This window comes from Indicator indicator, chromosome 11, assembly GCF_027791375.1.
Source record: "Indicator indicator isolate 239-I01 chromosome 11, UM_Iind_1.1, whole genome shotgun sequence".
Taxonomy (NCBI): Eukaryota; Metazoa; Chordata; class Aves; order Piciformes; family Indicatoridae; genus Indicator; species Indicator indicator.
Genome location: NC_072020.1, coordinates 14948939 through 14963020, shown reverse-complemented (window position 1 = coordinate 14963020; position 14082 = coordinate 14948939). Strand labels below are relative to the sequence as shown.

The window sequence follows — 14082 nt, the reverse complement described above, 5'->3', positions numbered from 1 at the left end:
CATTAGGAGTGTGAAAAGCAAAGCAATGTTCAATCATACTTACAGAAAAGCTCATTTTACTTCAAGAGGTTCCCACTGCTAATACAACCCTCTTAAGCAGTGTTTTCATCCATTCTTTAAAAAGAATTTTCAGAAACTTTCCTTAAATTAGGCCAAACATTTTTATTTATCTATGTATGCTCACACATATGCACACCCAAAGCAGAAAAACACCCAAAGGTCTTTTGTGCTACATTAATATCAATCTGAATCTCAATAACCATTGTGTAGCTGTTCCCCATACTAAGGAAAATTCCAGGTATACAGACTTTGATTTGTAATTGAAAGTAAAAGAAAAAAAAAAAAGTCCTTCAAGTGCCTACTTGTCAAGCACTCCTGTGTTTCCATCTGCACGAAACTCACATTAAACAAGCATGTAAAACTCCAATGCACATCACAATGACCAATCCATCCACTGTTAGGAGCAAGGCCTGCCATTTTGATGGTCTGTGTTACTTCCACCATGGTGAAGGCATCCAAGTGCAAAATACTGACTTGTAAATAGAAACTATCTCATTTATTGTCATAACTAAGTCAAGATCCTTCCAAAAATACAAGCTTTGCTCCAGGTAAGATGAGGAGCTTGCTTTGAATAAAGCCCCAAACCTTCAGCTTTTACATCCATAAGTTAAGACATTGTCTACACATCAACATCAATATATTTGAGAAATGGACAACCAAAACCAAACCACAAAACAACTAGAGAGGTACTGAATATTTTCTTTCTCCAAGTTGCCTTCCCAATTCAAAAGTATACCCTCAGCCCACCTAGAGGAAAGCCTAATTTACCTAATTTGTATATAAAAAAAAAGGTGTTCTGTTTTTCAGGGTAAGTGATAGGAGGCAACAACAAATAAATAGTGAGAGGGTTTTCAACTACTTAAAAAACAAAACCAAACAACAAAAAACACACACAAAAAGGACAGTATGCAACAGCACAAATGTATTACATGTTGTTTGTCCCACTTGCTTTTACTTCAGAACACTGATATCCAGAGATCTCTTGCACAGAGAAACTTTAAAAAGATGACATTGAACCCATGCACTTTTCTTTTCCCAGATACTGCACTCACTTATGCAAAATTTGCATATTTACAGAGGAAGGAAACCCAGAAAAACAAATTCTGGTGCCGTACAATGGTTTATCTGTAACAAGATCAAAGCACACACATACCTACGTGGTCACACACAACTGAGAAACATAACGTGGTGACACCAAGGTTTTAACTGAACAGGCAGCTTTAAAAGTTACACAAAAAGCTGTTCACTACTGCCTGCAATAGAAGCAGCATATTCTGAAACTACATCACCTAAATTTTCATTTGATGAAAGTTTACTAATATCCACACCAGAGAAGGTTTGTTCAGCCACGCTGGCAGCCTACTTCTGGTAAGTGTGGATTCCTGCTCCACTGCTTTTCCTATAACACTCTTGAATCTGTCATTCCCCAAATGAAAAAGGGGAGATTATATTGGTTAGAAGGGAGGGGAAAAGCTGGAGAGAGTGACAAGGTCTGGGACACAGGAAAACAACAACATTAACTTTTTTTTTCTCTGTGAGAAGGCAGACCTACAAAAGAGAAAGATCTCAATAGCTTGTCTATAACAAAGGGAATATGAGGACAAGGAAGCTCTCATTTATAGTCTGAGAAATTGAGAAAGCTCAAAAAGCCTACAGTGATTTCAGTATTTTCCACATCAGTGAATCCCTTAATCTTGTTTGTCAACTACAGGGACTAAGAAAAAGGCAAAAAAATTAGCAAGGGATGTCCCTAAATCTGTGGTAGTTACTAGATAATCAGAATGCTTGTCTAGGAATGATGGAACTATTACTGAAAACAAATCTATAATGAAAGCCTGCACTGCTCCTCACAGGGTTTAACCATTAGCTAGTTCCTGACAAATCCAAAGGAGAATTTCTTTTCTGTTAAAACACTGGTGTGTAAGCAGATAGCCTCCCTGGAGCTCTGTGCCAAAGAAAACAAGCTACTCCCCTTTCCTCCTCTCCCTGGGGCCCATCTGCTGTATAACTGAAGAACTTCAACTATGGTACATCCTAAGCCTTCCTCTACTTCTTTGTTCCTATCGATTAAAGCCACTTGAGAACATGAAGTGGTATTTGCCAACACACAACCATGTGGAGGGCTGAGGTAGGGCTGGAGGCAAGGAGTATATACACTTTCCTTGGAAGACTCGACACAGTATGGGAGAAGACTCTTCCAGGCGATATAGAGATTTACCTCAGTTATTTCTCTAACTGCTTTCTTTTCTGAACATTTCCTCAAGCACAAGAAACTGGATTTAGTAGAATTCTGGTCCTCAAATTGGGAAAGTATAAGATTTTTCTCCATTTCTTGATATGCCAGTCACATTTCAGAGACATGACTGATGAGAAAGGCCAATCAGGTCATACAGCACAAGTTCTTGTCAGGACAGGTTTTCCTTTTTGAGATTATTTTATTGCTGCTTTGACCAAACAACTTTTAGAGCAGTAAAGACGCTCTTGACTATTCTCAGAATCTTAGCATGGATCAGGTTGGAAGCGACCCTCAAAGGTCATCTTTTCCAAGCCCCCTGCAGGGAGCAGGGGCATTTTAACTAGATCAGGTTGCTCAGGGCCCCATTAAGTTTGACCCTGAATGTCTCCAGGCATGGGGCCTCTACCACTTCCTCTAGGCAACCTGTTCCCATATTTCACTACCCTCATGGTAAAGACCTTCCTCCTAATGTCTTCTCAGGGGTCATGGACATCATTTCCAGGAAGGTTTTCACAACAGCCAAGATGTTCCTCCCCCGAGTAACCTAACATGTGACAGAAGACATGACGATATGGAGCTTCTCCATACACTCTATTATGTAGCCATTATTTTCTCAAAAACTACATACTGTCTTTCATCAGCTCCTGTAATCAAAAACTACACCAAGTATTTTTTCCACTTATTTCAGCCTGTCAACCATTGCATGATGTAAATAGTCATATTCTTGGCATAGTTAAATATTACACTGGGTGATCAGTGCTAAAAGTTCAGATAACAGCTAGAGCTAAAGCGCCGTTTTCCATGTAAACACTCAAGTTATCAGGACTGGTATAGAATGGCATAAGTCAGAGCTGGATGTAGTAATAAACACATTTCCTGCTTACTGAAAGCATTGTATTCTCTTTGGACATCAACTCTGGAACTTCCTTTATTTGCAATTATATCATCTGGTACAATCTCACAAACCCATCAGAGATACTGAGCAATGATCAACGTTTGGTGTCTGATTCTTGACAGGATCCTAAAAACAAGTGCAAATCAAAAAGATGGTGGGGAGAGAGGAGAGTACTCACACAAGTAGAAACTATGGATCATGAAGTGCACCGTAACTTACCATAAGCAGCGCATTGTATGTCACATCCTCACTGTGACAGTAAGATAGGGAAAGTTGAATGTGAAGATGAATTGATCCTGTGCAACTTCCTCAATATATTTACATACATAGAGGCTCTATTTCAATACCAGTGAAGTGTAGACATGATTGCTTATAATAAACTTTATTTCAAGTAGATCAAAAAAAAGCAAACAGATTCATTCATTCCTCCATCTTTACACTGCTCGTATTTCACAACTCCTACCTTCAAAACAGCCAAGACCTGCCGCAACTACAGACTTCAGTTAGCAGACAGTTTGGGGTTACAGTGGTGGATCTTCCAAAATCAAGTGCTGATTTCTGGCATTTCTTATACTTTTATTTCTCTGTGTTACAGGACACTGAGTGGAACTTAGCTTCCTCAGCAGTATCACAGTAGAGACTGCCAACTCAAAAGTAGGTACTTCTGTCAGCAGCCACTCTAAGGGTATTAACACCCAAGACTGGCCAAATATGGACTAACCATGTTTAGCATTCCATCAGCAGTGAAATAAACAACTGCTGTACACACTGTCATGTCTTTTAAAACAAATAAGTCTCATCCTTCAGAAAGGAATCTTTATTAGGTTTACAGAGTTCATTATCAATAATATCTTACCCCCTATGGGAAAAAATACTTAGTTTTGCCTTCATGTTTTGTTTATCATATTATGCCCCTGTTATGTCACTCTGTGTTTTTAATAGCGCTGCATTTTTATTGTTAATGGAAACAAAAGGGCTGTAGCTCTATCATTAATGTCAACTTGTATAAAAAACACTGTCCTCCAAAACTCAGTTGCTTTGGACTTCCTAACTAGGAAAACATTTTCTAATGCAAACAATATTTTATTAATGCCAGAACTCTGAATAATTCTGACAAGCAAACTGCTATTATTTTGTATACGTGCACGTAAGTGCCTGCCTTCTGTACGGAGGAAAATGCCATCCAGGTGCAATATGCCATTTGAAAGAAAAACAGCTCTAGGAATCAGCAGTATACCAGCTTCTTAGGAATCAAACCTTTCCAAATCCTCTCTACATTTTTAAAGGTTGTTAGGGTTTAAAAACTGCAAGTTTATGTAACCAGTCTTTTATGAAAAGACTTCATCAGTGCTACCTGAAACTAGCAGTTTCACTGCTGCTAATAAAAACTCCAGAATAGCTTGGCCCAGTGGTCCAGCAAAGAGCATTTAAGGGGAGGTATGAGAGAGATTTATAAACTTCTGAGATGACTGGAAAAAGAAAGCAGTGAATCACTGAACATATGTCTCATGCCAGTCAACATCATGTGGTCAAACCAGATGGGACATCCTGATAGTGAGAAGTTCTTCAAATACCAGCAAGGAGTAAAAAGACACAACCACCTAGAAACATCTAGAGTTTTTCTCTTGTTAGGGACTAAGTCTCTGAAAGGTACAGAAAAGCATGTTCCTTGTTTAATAGTGTGAAATTTGTCGGAAGTCTTTTGAGACCTTTTTTAAGAGCCAATTACACTCTAGAAAAGTAATTTTCCACTTAAACCAGAGATGAAAAAATATTATTGTGCATGATGCTTTAACATATGTTTGAAATTATAAACTGTGTTTTAGAAATTAGAAACTGTTTCCGTGTTTTTTCTTAAAAGCAAACTTTACTGCCTACTATTGGTGTCAAATAATAGTGCACAGGGTAATTTTTTTTAGGGAAAAGGTCAGTAACAGGTGCATATAGCATGCATTCAAACAGCAAATGTTACCTGACCTGGATAGTAAAAGAGCTAGAAGATAAAATAATAATAATAAAAAACATTTGGTTTGATGCTTTTGATGTTTCTGCACAATATTCCATGTAATTTTGTTCAAAAATGTTTGAAAGACTGACATGTAAATTCAATTAGCAGAATTACAGTAAGGTCCTTGATCTTTCACAGAAATAGACTCAGAGTTCTTACAAGGTCTTGTGAGAGAAAAACAACAACAAACAAAACCACAGGAAAAACCTATTTGAATCTTGGCCCTTTCATTGACCAACGATGTTGTATTAAATACTACAGTAGTAATGTCCTTTATTTTAGCATTCTCCAACAAAGAGATCTTTTCTCCCTGTAGTTTTTCTGGATTTCAGTGTTTTTTGAGAAAACACAGAGTATGACAGGACCCTACCAAGTCAAGAGAAATGGAACTATTTGCTATGTCTAGATAATTGTGACAAAATAGCATTTAGTCACAGCCTTTTACCTCATTAAGAGGTGACACTAACAAGCTCTTACTGAAATGACTGACATTAAAGAGGGCTGCTGAGGTACCTTAAACGTAACACCTTTAGAGTTGGTCATGAAAGGCAACTGGATGGACAACAGGACACCCACTCTGCAGAGAAGTGCTTGATACTGGAGAACTAAAAGGAAACTTCTTCCTATGCTTCAATGTCAAAAAAAGAGGAAAAACCAATAGGCCTTTGGAGAGTAATGAAGTTGTTGAAATATTATTCAGTGTAAGGATGGGACTGAAATCCTTCTCAAGAGAAGGTATGCTGCTAGTGAAAAGAGGAGGCAGAAGCAATTGCAGTCCCAGAAAGACCAGATCAAGTACACAGGCATTATACTTTAACTGAAATCATTTTAAGCTGAAGCATACATGTTGCCATTTGTGACTGCACAAGCACACATTCAGCTTGTATGAGCTACCACAATACAAGAAATAAATGGCTGGACCATACAAGATCTTCTGTAGCTGGATTCATACTTCCAACTAAACTTTTTACATTGATCTCCACTAAGTTACAGAGTTAATGCAAGATAGAAGCTCGAAAGAAAAGCTGAATGAAATGGTTGTGCTTTCCTCAGCTTTGAGCTTATTAAAATTAATCATACAAGATACTACAATTGCATAATAAAACTCCCATATTTCATCCATACTCTAAGCAACACATCTAGTAATAATGAATACCTTCCAAATACAGCTGATCTTTTTAAGTAAAAACATAAGTAAAACTCCCTTCAAAGGGAAGGGATGTGCAAAGATGATGTGCAAAACATCTATGAAAGGTTTTTTTGGTTTAGTCATGTCAAACAAGAAGCTTCTCCAGACACCACAATTTTTGCCACTCTAAGTAAGCTGCCTTACTTCTTGCCCAGCAACAGAGAGACCCAGGCATACCATGATTCCTGCTAAGGAAGGGTCCCAGTGTTCAATAACTCTACAGTTCTCACTGGAAACACTCCAGGTCTCAAACTAGCTAATACGCGCCATACCAGAACAAACACACTTTCCAAGTCTTTATAACTTCCAAAAACCCAGACTTCCACAAGTACTGTAAAAAAATTCTGGATTTTCAAATCATCTGCAGGTAGACAACAAGCAGAAGAAGGTCTACTAAACTGAGTCTTGACAGCAAAGTTCCAAGAGAAATTACATCCCTTTTCTCCAGTTTTCCACTGAGCAGAGCCAGAGATTAACCTAAAGCATTAAAGCACAGGACTGAATAAGCCGTTTGGGTGTGGGGTCCCTGTGGGATAACTGCCCGTCTTACCACAGGACAGGAATACAGGTTAAATCTAGTGCACTTTGGGAGAAAGGCTGAGATGCTTACAACCAAGAGCTGTTAATGTTATCTAGGGTAGTTGAGATCCACAGAGCTGACCTGCCAAAATGACTGGAGGGAGTCTTGTGTGGGTAAGACTGTCCTGTTTTGGCTAAAACTTATGAGGGAAGGCAAAAGCAATGAAATCAAGCAGCTGCAAAACAGATTTTGAAGGCTATACTGACTGAGCAAGGACTTTTGCCTAATTAACTGCAAAATGAATATTGAAGTTTACACCCCTAAGTATGGTAATGAGCCAAATGAAGTTCATGCTAAACAAATATGACTATGTTACTCAACTCTCCGCCCCAATCATGCTAAACGTCAACTAGAAAGCAGGAACAGCCAGGCGTAAGGTATAAAAAATACAAGGGAGAAAGACTGAAGATTTGTCAGAGACAGGGATGGTTAACCAGCTGTGCTCCTTTTCCTCCAATCCAGAGGGGGACAGCTTCTTGGTAAGAACTCTGCCTTACATATAAAGCCTAACTTCTGCTGCATTTCTGTTGTATATTAGCAGTATTGTAACAGCTTGTACCTCCAAATGTGTCTGATGTTACCCTGGAAGTACTAACTCCATCACCTGCAGTCTGTGCATTTATCACCAGCAATTCTGAATCTGTTCTGACACTGCAATAATCTATATTTTAACTTCTCCGAACTGTCTCAGATAGAGTCCTTGTTGGGGCACTGAAAGGGCCGAATGTTAAATGTTCTGTTTCAGTAAGAGCCCTGGAGGTCTAAGACAAGCAGACACTGAATGAGGTCTTGCCCATAATGTGATAGTCCCACAGAGGGGAAGGAAACCTGTCCCCTGTATAGATGCTCATTCCAATCAGAAACATAATTTTTACTTTGGTTTTTGGAGCCTACATTTATAACAGCATGCTTGGTTTTGTACAAAACACAAGATTTCAGCTTCAAATATAACAGGCACAGTGACACCCTGCAAATACTAACACACAGCTATCCAGATCTTTACTCCAAATTGTGTTGCTTCAATTCATTTCTCGACTTAGTCTTCTTTCATAGTCTGACAGTGACAACTAAAATGATGCAGTTAAAGTAATAAACAGGGAATTTTAAGTAGCCTGTCAAAATAAGTGTCATCTATATCATCTTAGTCTAAAACTCTCATATAAAGTTCCAAAGTAACTTCTTCATTATACAACCAAATGCTGAAAGTTACCTTCCCCATTGCAAGGTGCTGCGTTATCTTGCACAGCAGTTAGCAGATCCTTCCCATCAACAGCACTTAGTGCTTAACATCAGCTGTTTCTTCATTAGAAATATGCTTTTCCTGTTAGCAACTAAACTACTTCAAAAGCATGTCAAGTCAACAGAAACCCCTGACATTTTGTTTGCAACCTGCTGAGTTACCAGCAAAACCAACGAGCCAGTGACTGACCTTCAAGCAAACAACATGCTTGCTCCAGAGGCTGGAGAGTGATGTAACTTCAACAACCCAAGCGCAACATGACCATCACAGAAGGAACTCCCCTTTATTTTTTCAAGGTAGCAGAGATGATTTAGTGGTTTTGGATTTCCACCACTTTGATTAAGGAAAAAACAAACATAAAGAAATGAAATAGGTGACGTTTCCCCTCCTCACAGAAGATCACTGGCACCAGCCAAGTCTTCTTACCATTTTTGCTTTAAGCTTGATGTTTATTAGAAGACCAGAATGGGGGCAGGTTTTCTTGCCCTTTGAAAGGTTTTTGATTTGTTACTTAACTAAACATCTTTGTAAGGCTTTCTTCATATCTACAAGTCCTTAATCCACAAGATGTCAGTTGAGGCAATAATTATATTAATAAATTGTAGACAGTCTAAGAAGAAAAGAAAGATAGAGAGACATTTGGAATTAACATGCCGTGAATCAGTCCTGCATCATCCTTTGTCAGTGGCTTTAGCAGGCTTTTCCCCCACCCCTTCTTGTTGCCTTTTAGTAATAATTTTCAGTGCATTTGACACATTTCATCTCACTCAATGCACTGAACCCTAATACAAGAGAACACCAGTTTGTCAAACATATGTTATTGGAGGATGCATATCAGTTAATCTTCGGTGGCTGACATTGTCAAAGACAGCCACGCTAGCAAGAGCTAAAAACACACTAGGCAAGGAGGAATCGTGTGAGAGCACAAGCATGGCTGGTGAGATACCAGCACCACCCAAGGCTAAAGCTATCAAATTCCTGTCACTCCATTCTCCCCAACCCAACTCTCCCACACATTTCCAATGCCATAGACAAGGCTAGTGATCCACCTGGCTCAGGATCCAGAATCAGGTATTTTAAGAGCAAGACTCTCTTCTGAAGATGTTTTAGCTGTCTACATTAATTTCACAGAACTCTCTGCAAATATTTATTTCATGTTATTATATCATTTATTGTACCATGTTATCATGATGCTTGATAACACTTTGATGTTTTGATAATACTGAAATGAAGTTTTATGTTTGAGAACTGAAAGGGTTATCTAACATTAGAATACTCTGCACAGGGCTGTGGTGGAGGCGCCATCTCTGGAGGTGCTTAAATGGTGTGTGGTCCTGGTGCTTAGAGTCATGCTTTATTGTTGACCTTGTAGTGTTGGGTTGAAGGTTAGACTAGATGACCTTGAAGGTCTCTTCCTACTAGATGTATCTTTGCAGGAACTAGGGCCAGTATTTGCAACTCAGGATACCCACAAGGTTTTGCTGCAATGGACATTACCAGTTGAAGTCCTCAAAGGTTGTTTTTTTTTTTTTTTTTTTTTAAACAACAAGCAAACAGAAAAGCATGCAATAATAGCAGAGCTTCTAGGGACACCAGGCTTTACACTTTAGTGTTTCTCACAGCTGTTTTTAGCAATTTAAAATGCTAAATGCATTCAATCTTAAACAGGAGGCCATCATTCAAAAATTGGCCATTTTGCAGATTATGCAACATACCTGTGGGTTTTCTCCCTCAAGGTTCACAGGAGCTAAAGAGATGATAAAGTAATTATGCTGCAAATCCTATGAGATCAGTCTCTATTTCTGTTATACAATTTGGCTCAAATCCAGATGTGAACCAATATAGAAAGGAAATTATTTATAATTGTTATGAATATTCGTATTTCTTCAATTTTCAAAAGCATTTACATTACCATAGTTACTTGTGATTAGAACTATGGTAGTAGTAGTGGTATTTTCTACATATATTTATTTGTTGTAAATATATCTAATTCTACATATATTTAATATGAACTTGCCATTAAAATACTTAATTTTTAGAAAATTAAAATAAACCCCCCTCTCTCCATTCTGGTTTATTTCACATACTAACACTATTTCAGACCCAGTGACTTTTAAAATGTCCTGTGCATGTTTTTTTTTTTTTCTACTTACATACTTAACAGATTTAGATGTATAGAAAAAGTAATTAATTTTTTTACTCCCCAACTTGCCTTTAAGTGAACCCAAAACCCTAAAGCCCTGGAAAATACAGATAAAAGACTCAAATGCAGGACAATTCATCAAATTACATAACCTCCAAAGGGCTTAATGTTGCCATCCTCACTATTAATTTCTGCTATCTCACAAGACAGAAAACATCTGCTGAAAAAAAATTCTTCCAAAAAGTTGTAAAAGACACTGTCCAGGTACACTGTTTACTGTGAATAATTAAAAGTTTTCAGTGGTAATATTGTTTGCTTTACAATGAGTTTATTTTATTCACTCAAAACAATTTGTATACAGTACTAATTTCCAGAAATTCACAACAAATACTTCCAATCTACGACTTTATCTGCCATTCCACCTGAGAAAACATTTCTCAGAAGGAATTTGCTCATTTTGCACTCAACAAAGAACCAGGGGAAAAAAACACTAGAGAAAATACTCCTTGCCCCTGCACATTTACAAGGAATGCTCTGCATCTGCAGGACCTCAGGAAGTGATTCACTTTATTCTCAAGAAATGGTTAGGCTTTATTTGGGATGTTCAACATGGCAATGCTCTAATGCAAATCCCCAAGGATGAGAGGCTGTAAACAGATGTTGATAGGACAGAAGAGAGGCTAGATCTCAGCAAACATTTTAATAGCAGTACCTCTAGTCTGCAATCCAAGATTTTGTAAAGTTCAGGTTAGAAGGAAAATATTCTGACATACAGCAGTCAGTTCAGAATAAATTGTCTACAGGTTCAACAGCTGACAACATTCATTCAGAAAACTTCTGCTTAATCAGTTGAGAATGGTAGAGAGCTGCTGTGTTTCTCACATAGGCAGTCCATTCTGTCCTACACACTTACTAGTCAGTTGGAAAACTTTTCTTTTAAAAGACAGGTACTCCTAGATCAAAATTATTTTTCTTCAAACTATAAAGAAAAAAAAGAAAAAACAACCAACCTGCACCCTTTCCAACTGATGTATGATATAATTTATCTGTTGCACTGGAGACACGTACATTACAAAGAGAGACAGAAACATTAAGAACAGAATCCTAAAAACATTTCTTTTCTTATTCTCTATCTCAAAAACCAGTTTGTACTCAAACAATAGTTTAAAAATAAATCATTGCCATCTCTAGAAGACAACACAGCACAAAAATCTTCATCCTGAAGCAGGCCAAGTTTGGGAAAAGGATAACCAAATAAGCACTGTAGAGTAGAAAGTGGTTTATATAACCCAACCTTAACTTTGTCATAAGAAACTACTCTCCCAGCAAGCACTTGTAGAACTTTTTTAAAGGAAAAGCAAAGAAAATTATAGCAGATTTGGGTGGCTGCATATAAAGAGGATGCAGGGGGCTTGTTATAGAGACATGAGGGTAGGGCAGTGAAAATTCTCCACTTTGACTTTAGCAAGGCTTTCAACACCATCTCCACAGCATCCTCATAGGCAAGCTCAGGAAATGTGGATTATATGAAGGGACAGTGGGGTGGAGTGAAAACTGTCTAAAAGACAGACCTCACAGGGATGTGGTCAGTTGCACAGAATCTAGTTGGAGGTTTGTAACAAGTGGTATCCCTCAGGGGTCAATTCTGTGTCCAGTCCTGTTCAATGTACTCATCAATGACGTGGATGAACAGATAAGAATGTACCCTCCCAGCAAGTTTGCTGATGACACAAAGCTGGAAGGGGTGGATGACATATCAGAAGGCTGTGCTGCCATCCAGCATGACCTAGACAGGGTGAAGAGCTGAGCAGAGAGTAATCTTATGAAGTAGCATATATGTTAAGTAATCAGAACTGCAAAGGAGACACTTCTTTAGAAATGCAGTCAGCATCTCCTCTGTGGGGCTGATGAAAATTTAAAAGCAACAGAAGAACATAATTAGCTTGACTTTTATTAATACACAGTAAGATCATTGTCAATCTGACCAATGCTATGTATAAAATTTCCTCCAAAGGATGTGCCTAGGTTTTGGTTGTGACATCCCCCTAGCCCCCTTCACAGTTTCATAATTAGATTTTTTCAAAAATACAAACAAAACCTTTGACCCCTCCCACACAGCCAGCTGTGTCAGCTTTAGAACATATGTTGTATTTGCCAACATGCCAACAGCTTGTGATGGATACTCTGACAAGTGCTGACGCTGCTATGAAAAACCAATGCTTGGCTACTAGATTTTGTGATAATGGCAGGAAAAAAAAATTGTTAATTCTCTTCCTCCCACCACTCACAGAAGACAGGCAATTTCAAAATGAGATATTAAAAAGCAAAGTAAAAAAAAATTCAACAAATGCCCACAATTAGAATGAACACTTAATACTCTAGATTAGAGCTTTAAATGTAGGATTTCATTCATCCTCTAACACCAGGAACCACAATAAGGGAAAAGTCTGCTGCTTCTCCTTCAATCAATACAACCTCTTAAGAGTCCAAGCTCCAAAACATTCACATAAAATATTAGCGTTATGTATTTGCAGAAGATAAACTGAACCAGCAAGGCAATCAATCAATTTTCAATTACTTGTAGCAACTAGATAAGACGATAGTGCACACACTAACAGCTCACAATAGTCACCTAATGAGCAGGCTCATGCCTAGCGGAAGTCACAAGCTTCTGGCTTACGTAATTAATAGCAGCCATTTACAATCATAAATATGTATTTCCTCCTCTGTCTCCATGAAGAAAGTTTATTATATGTAAACGGAGATATGCTCATCACAAAACCCATCTGCATAACTTGTTTTTGCAAGGGCCATACACTGCCTGTTCTGTTATGGGGAGGAAGTTCATGAAATGCATTAGCAAAATTTCAGGTGTGTCAAGAGTATTATTTATTACTTAATACAGGACAGCATTTTTGCATCCCCAGTGTTTTGAATAACGCCATACTTACAACATCAAACTTCTGTGTGATGTTCCCCTGGACATCAAGCAAATAAACTTTGCCATAATGTGTTCCCAGTGCCAAAAACTGTAAAAGAAAGAGACTGATGACATAAACACAAAAACATTGCAACTCAAACCACAGCAATGCTAAATGAACTTCAGGATGTTTAGCAGACTAATGATTAGCAGCACCAGAGTTAAAAAGAAAAAAAAATTAACAACAACAACAACAAAAACACACCACCTTCTACAGACAAAGGTTATTTTAACTGCCCCTAAAGAATAGAACAGGGCTTCAAGCCCATATTACTGTGATACTGCAAGTTAGCTGTCAGAATGAGTCATGAGGACCCTCATACACTGACAACTAATGGTGTGTCTGCAGTCCGTACACACTGCTTGATAGACTGTGGCAGCAAATTAAAAATGCAGTGTGAAAAGCAAGGACCAACACAGACCTAAGAGGGCTCCTAGATCCTTTCCACAGCTTTGTTTCAATCGTAGTGATTTCCTTTAAGCAGTATTTTTAATTCTCCTTCATTGTTCACGTGAAAAAGCATTCAAACAAAAGGCCATTAGTAAGCCACTGGTAAAATATTGCTGAATTATGGAGGGTCTCTGGCAGTGCATTTAAGAACATGGATCAGCACTAGGTTTGCTTTCCTTCATGTGGTAACACTCATACATTGAACACTCTCAAGACAAATACACTTTTCCTTGGTAATCTCAGGAATAAAGAAACCTCCACACAAATGCATGCTATCACAAACTTATTTTGATACAAACA

At 38.1% G+C, this 14082-nt stretch overlaps 1 protein-coding gene across 2 annotated transcripts in view; it reads right to left on the bottom strand.

The window, feature by feature from the left end:
- The window catches only part of VPS41 (VPS41 subunit of HOPS complex), an 81844-nt gene that overhangs the window by 65444 nt on the left and 2318 nt on the right, over window positions 1-14082 (bottom strand). For both annotated transcript variants that reach the window (XM_054384849.1, XM_054384850.1), the window contains exon 2: window positions 13303-13380. In XM_054384849.1, the coding sequence (XP_054240824.1) occupies window positions 13303-13380 (78 nt within the window). The remainder of the gene's footprint in view (window positions 1-13302; window positions 13381-14082) is intronic.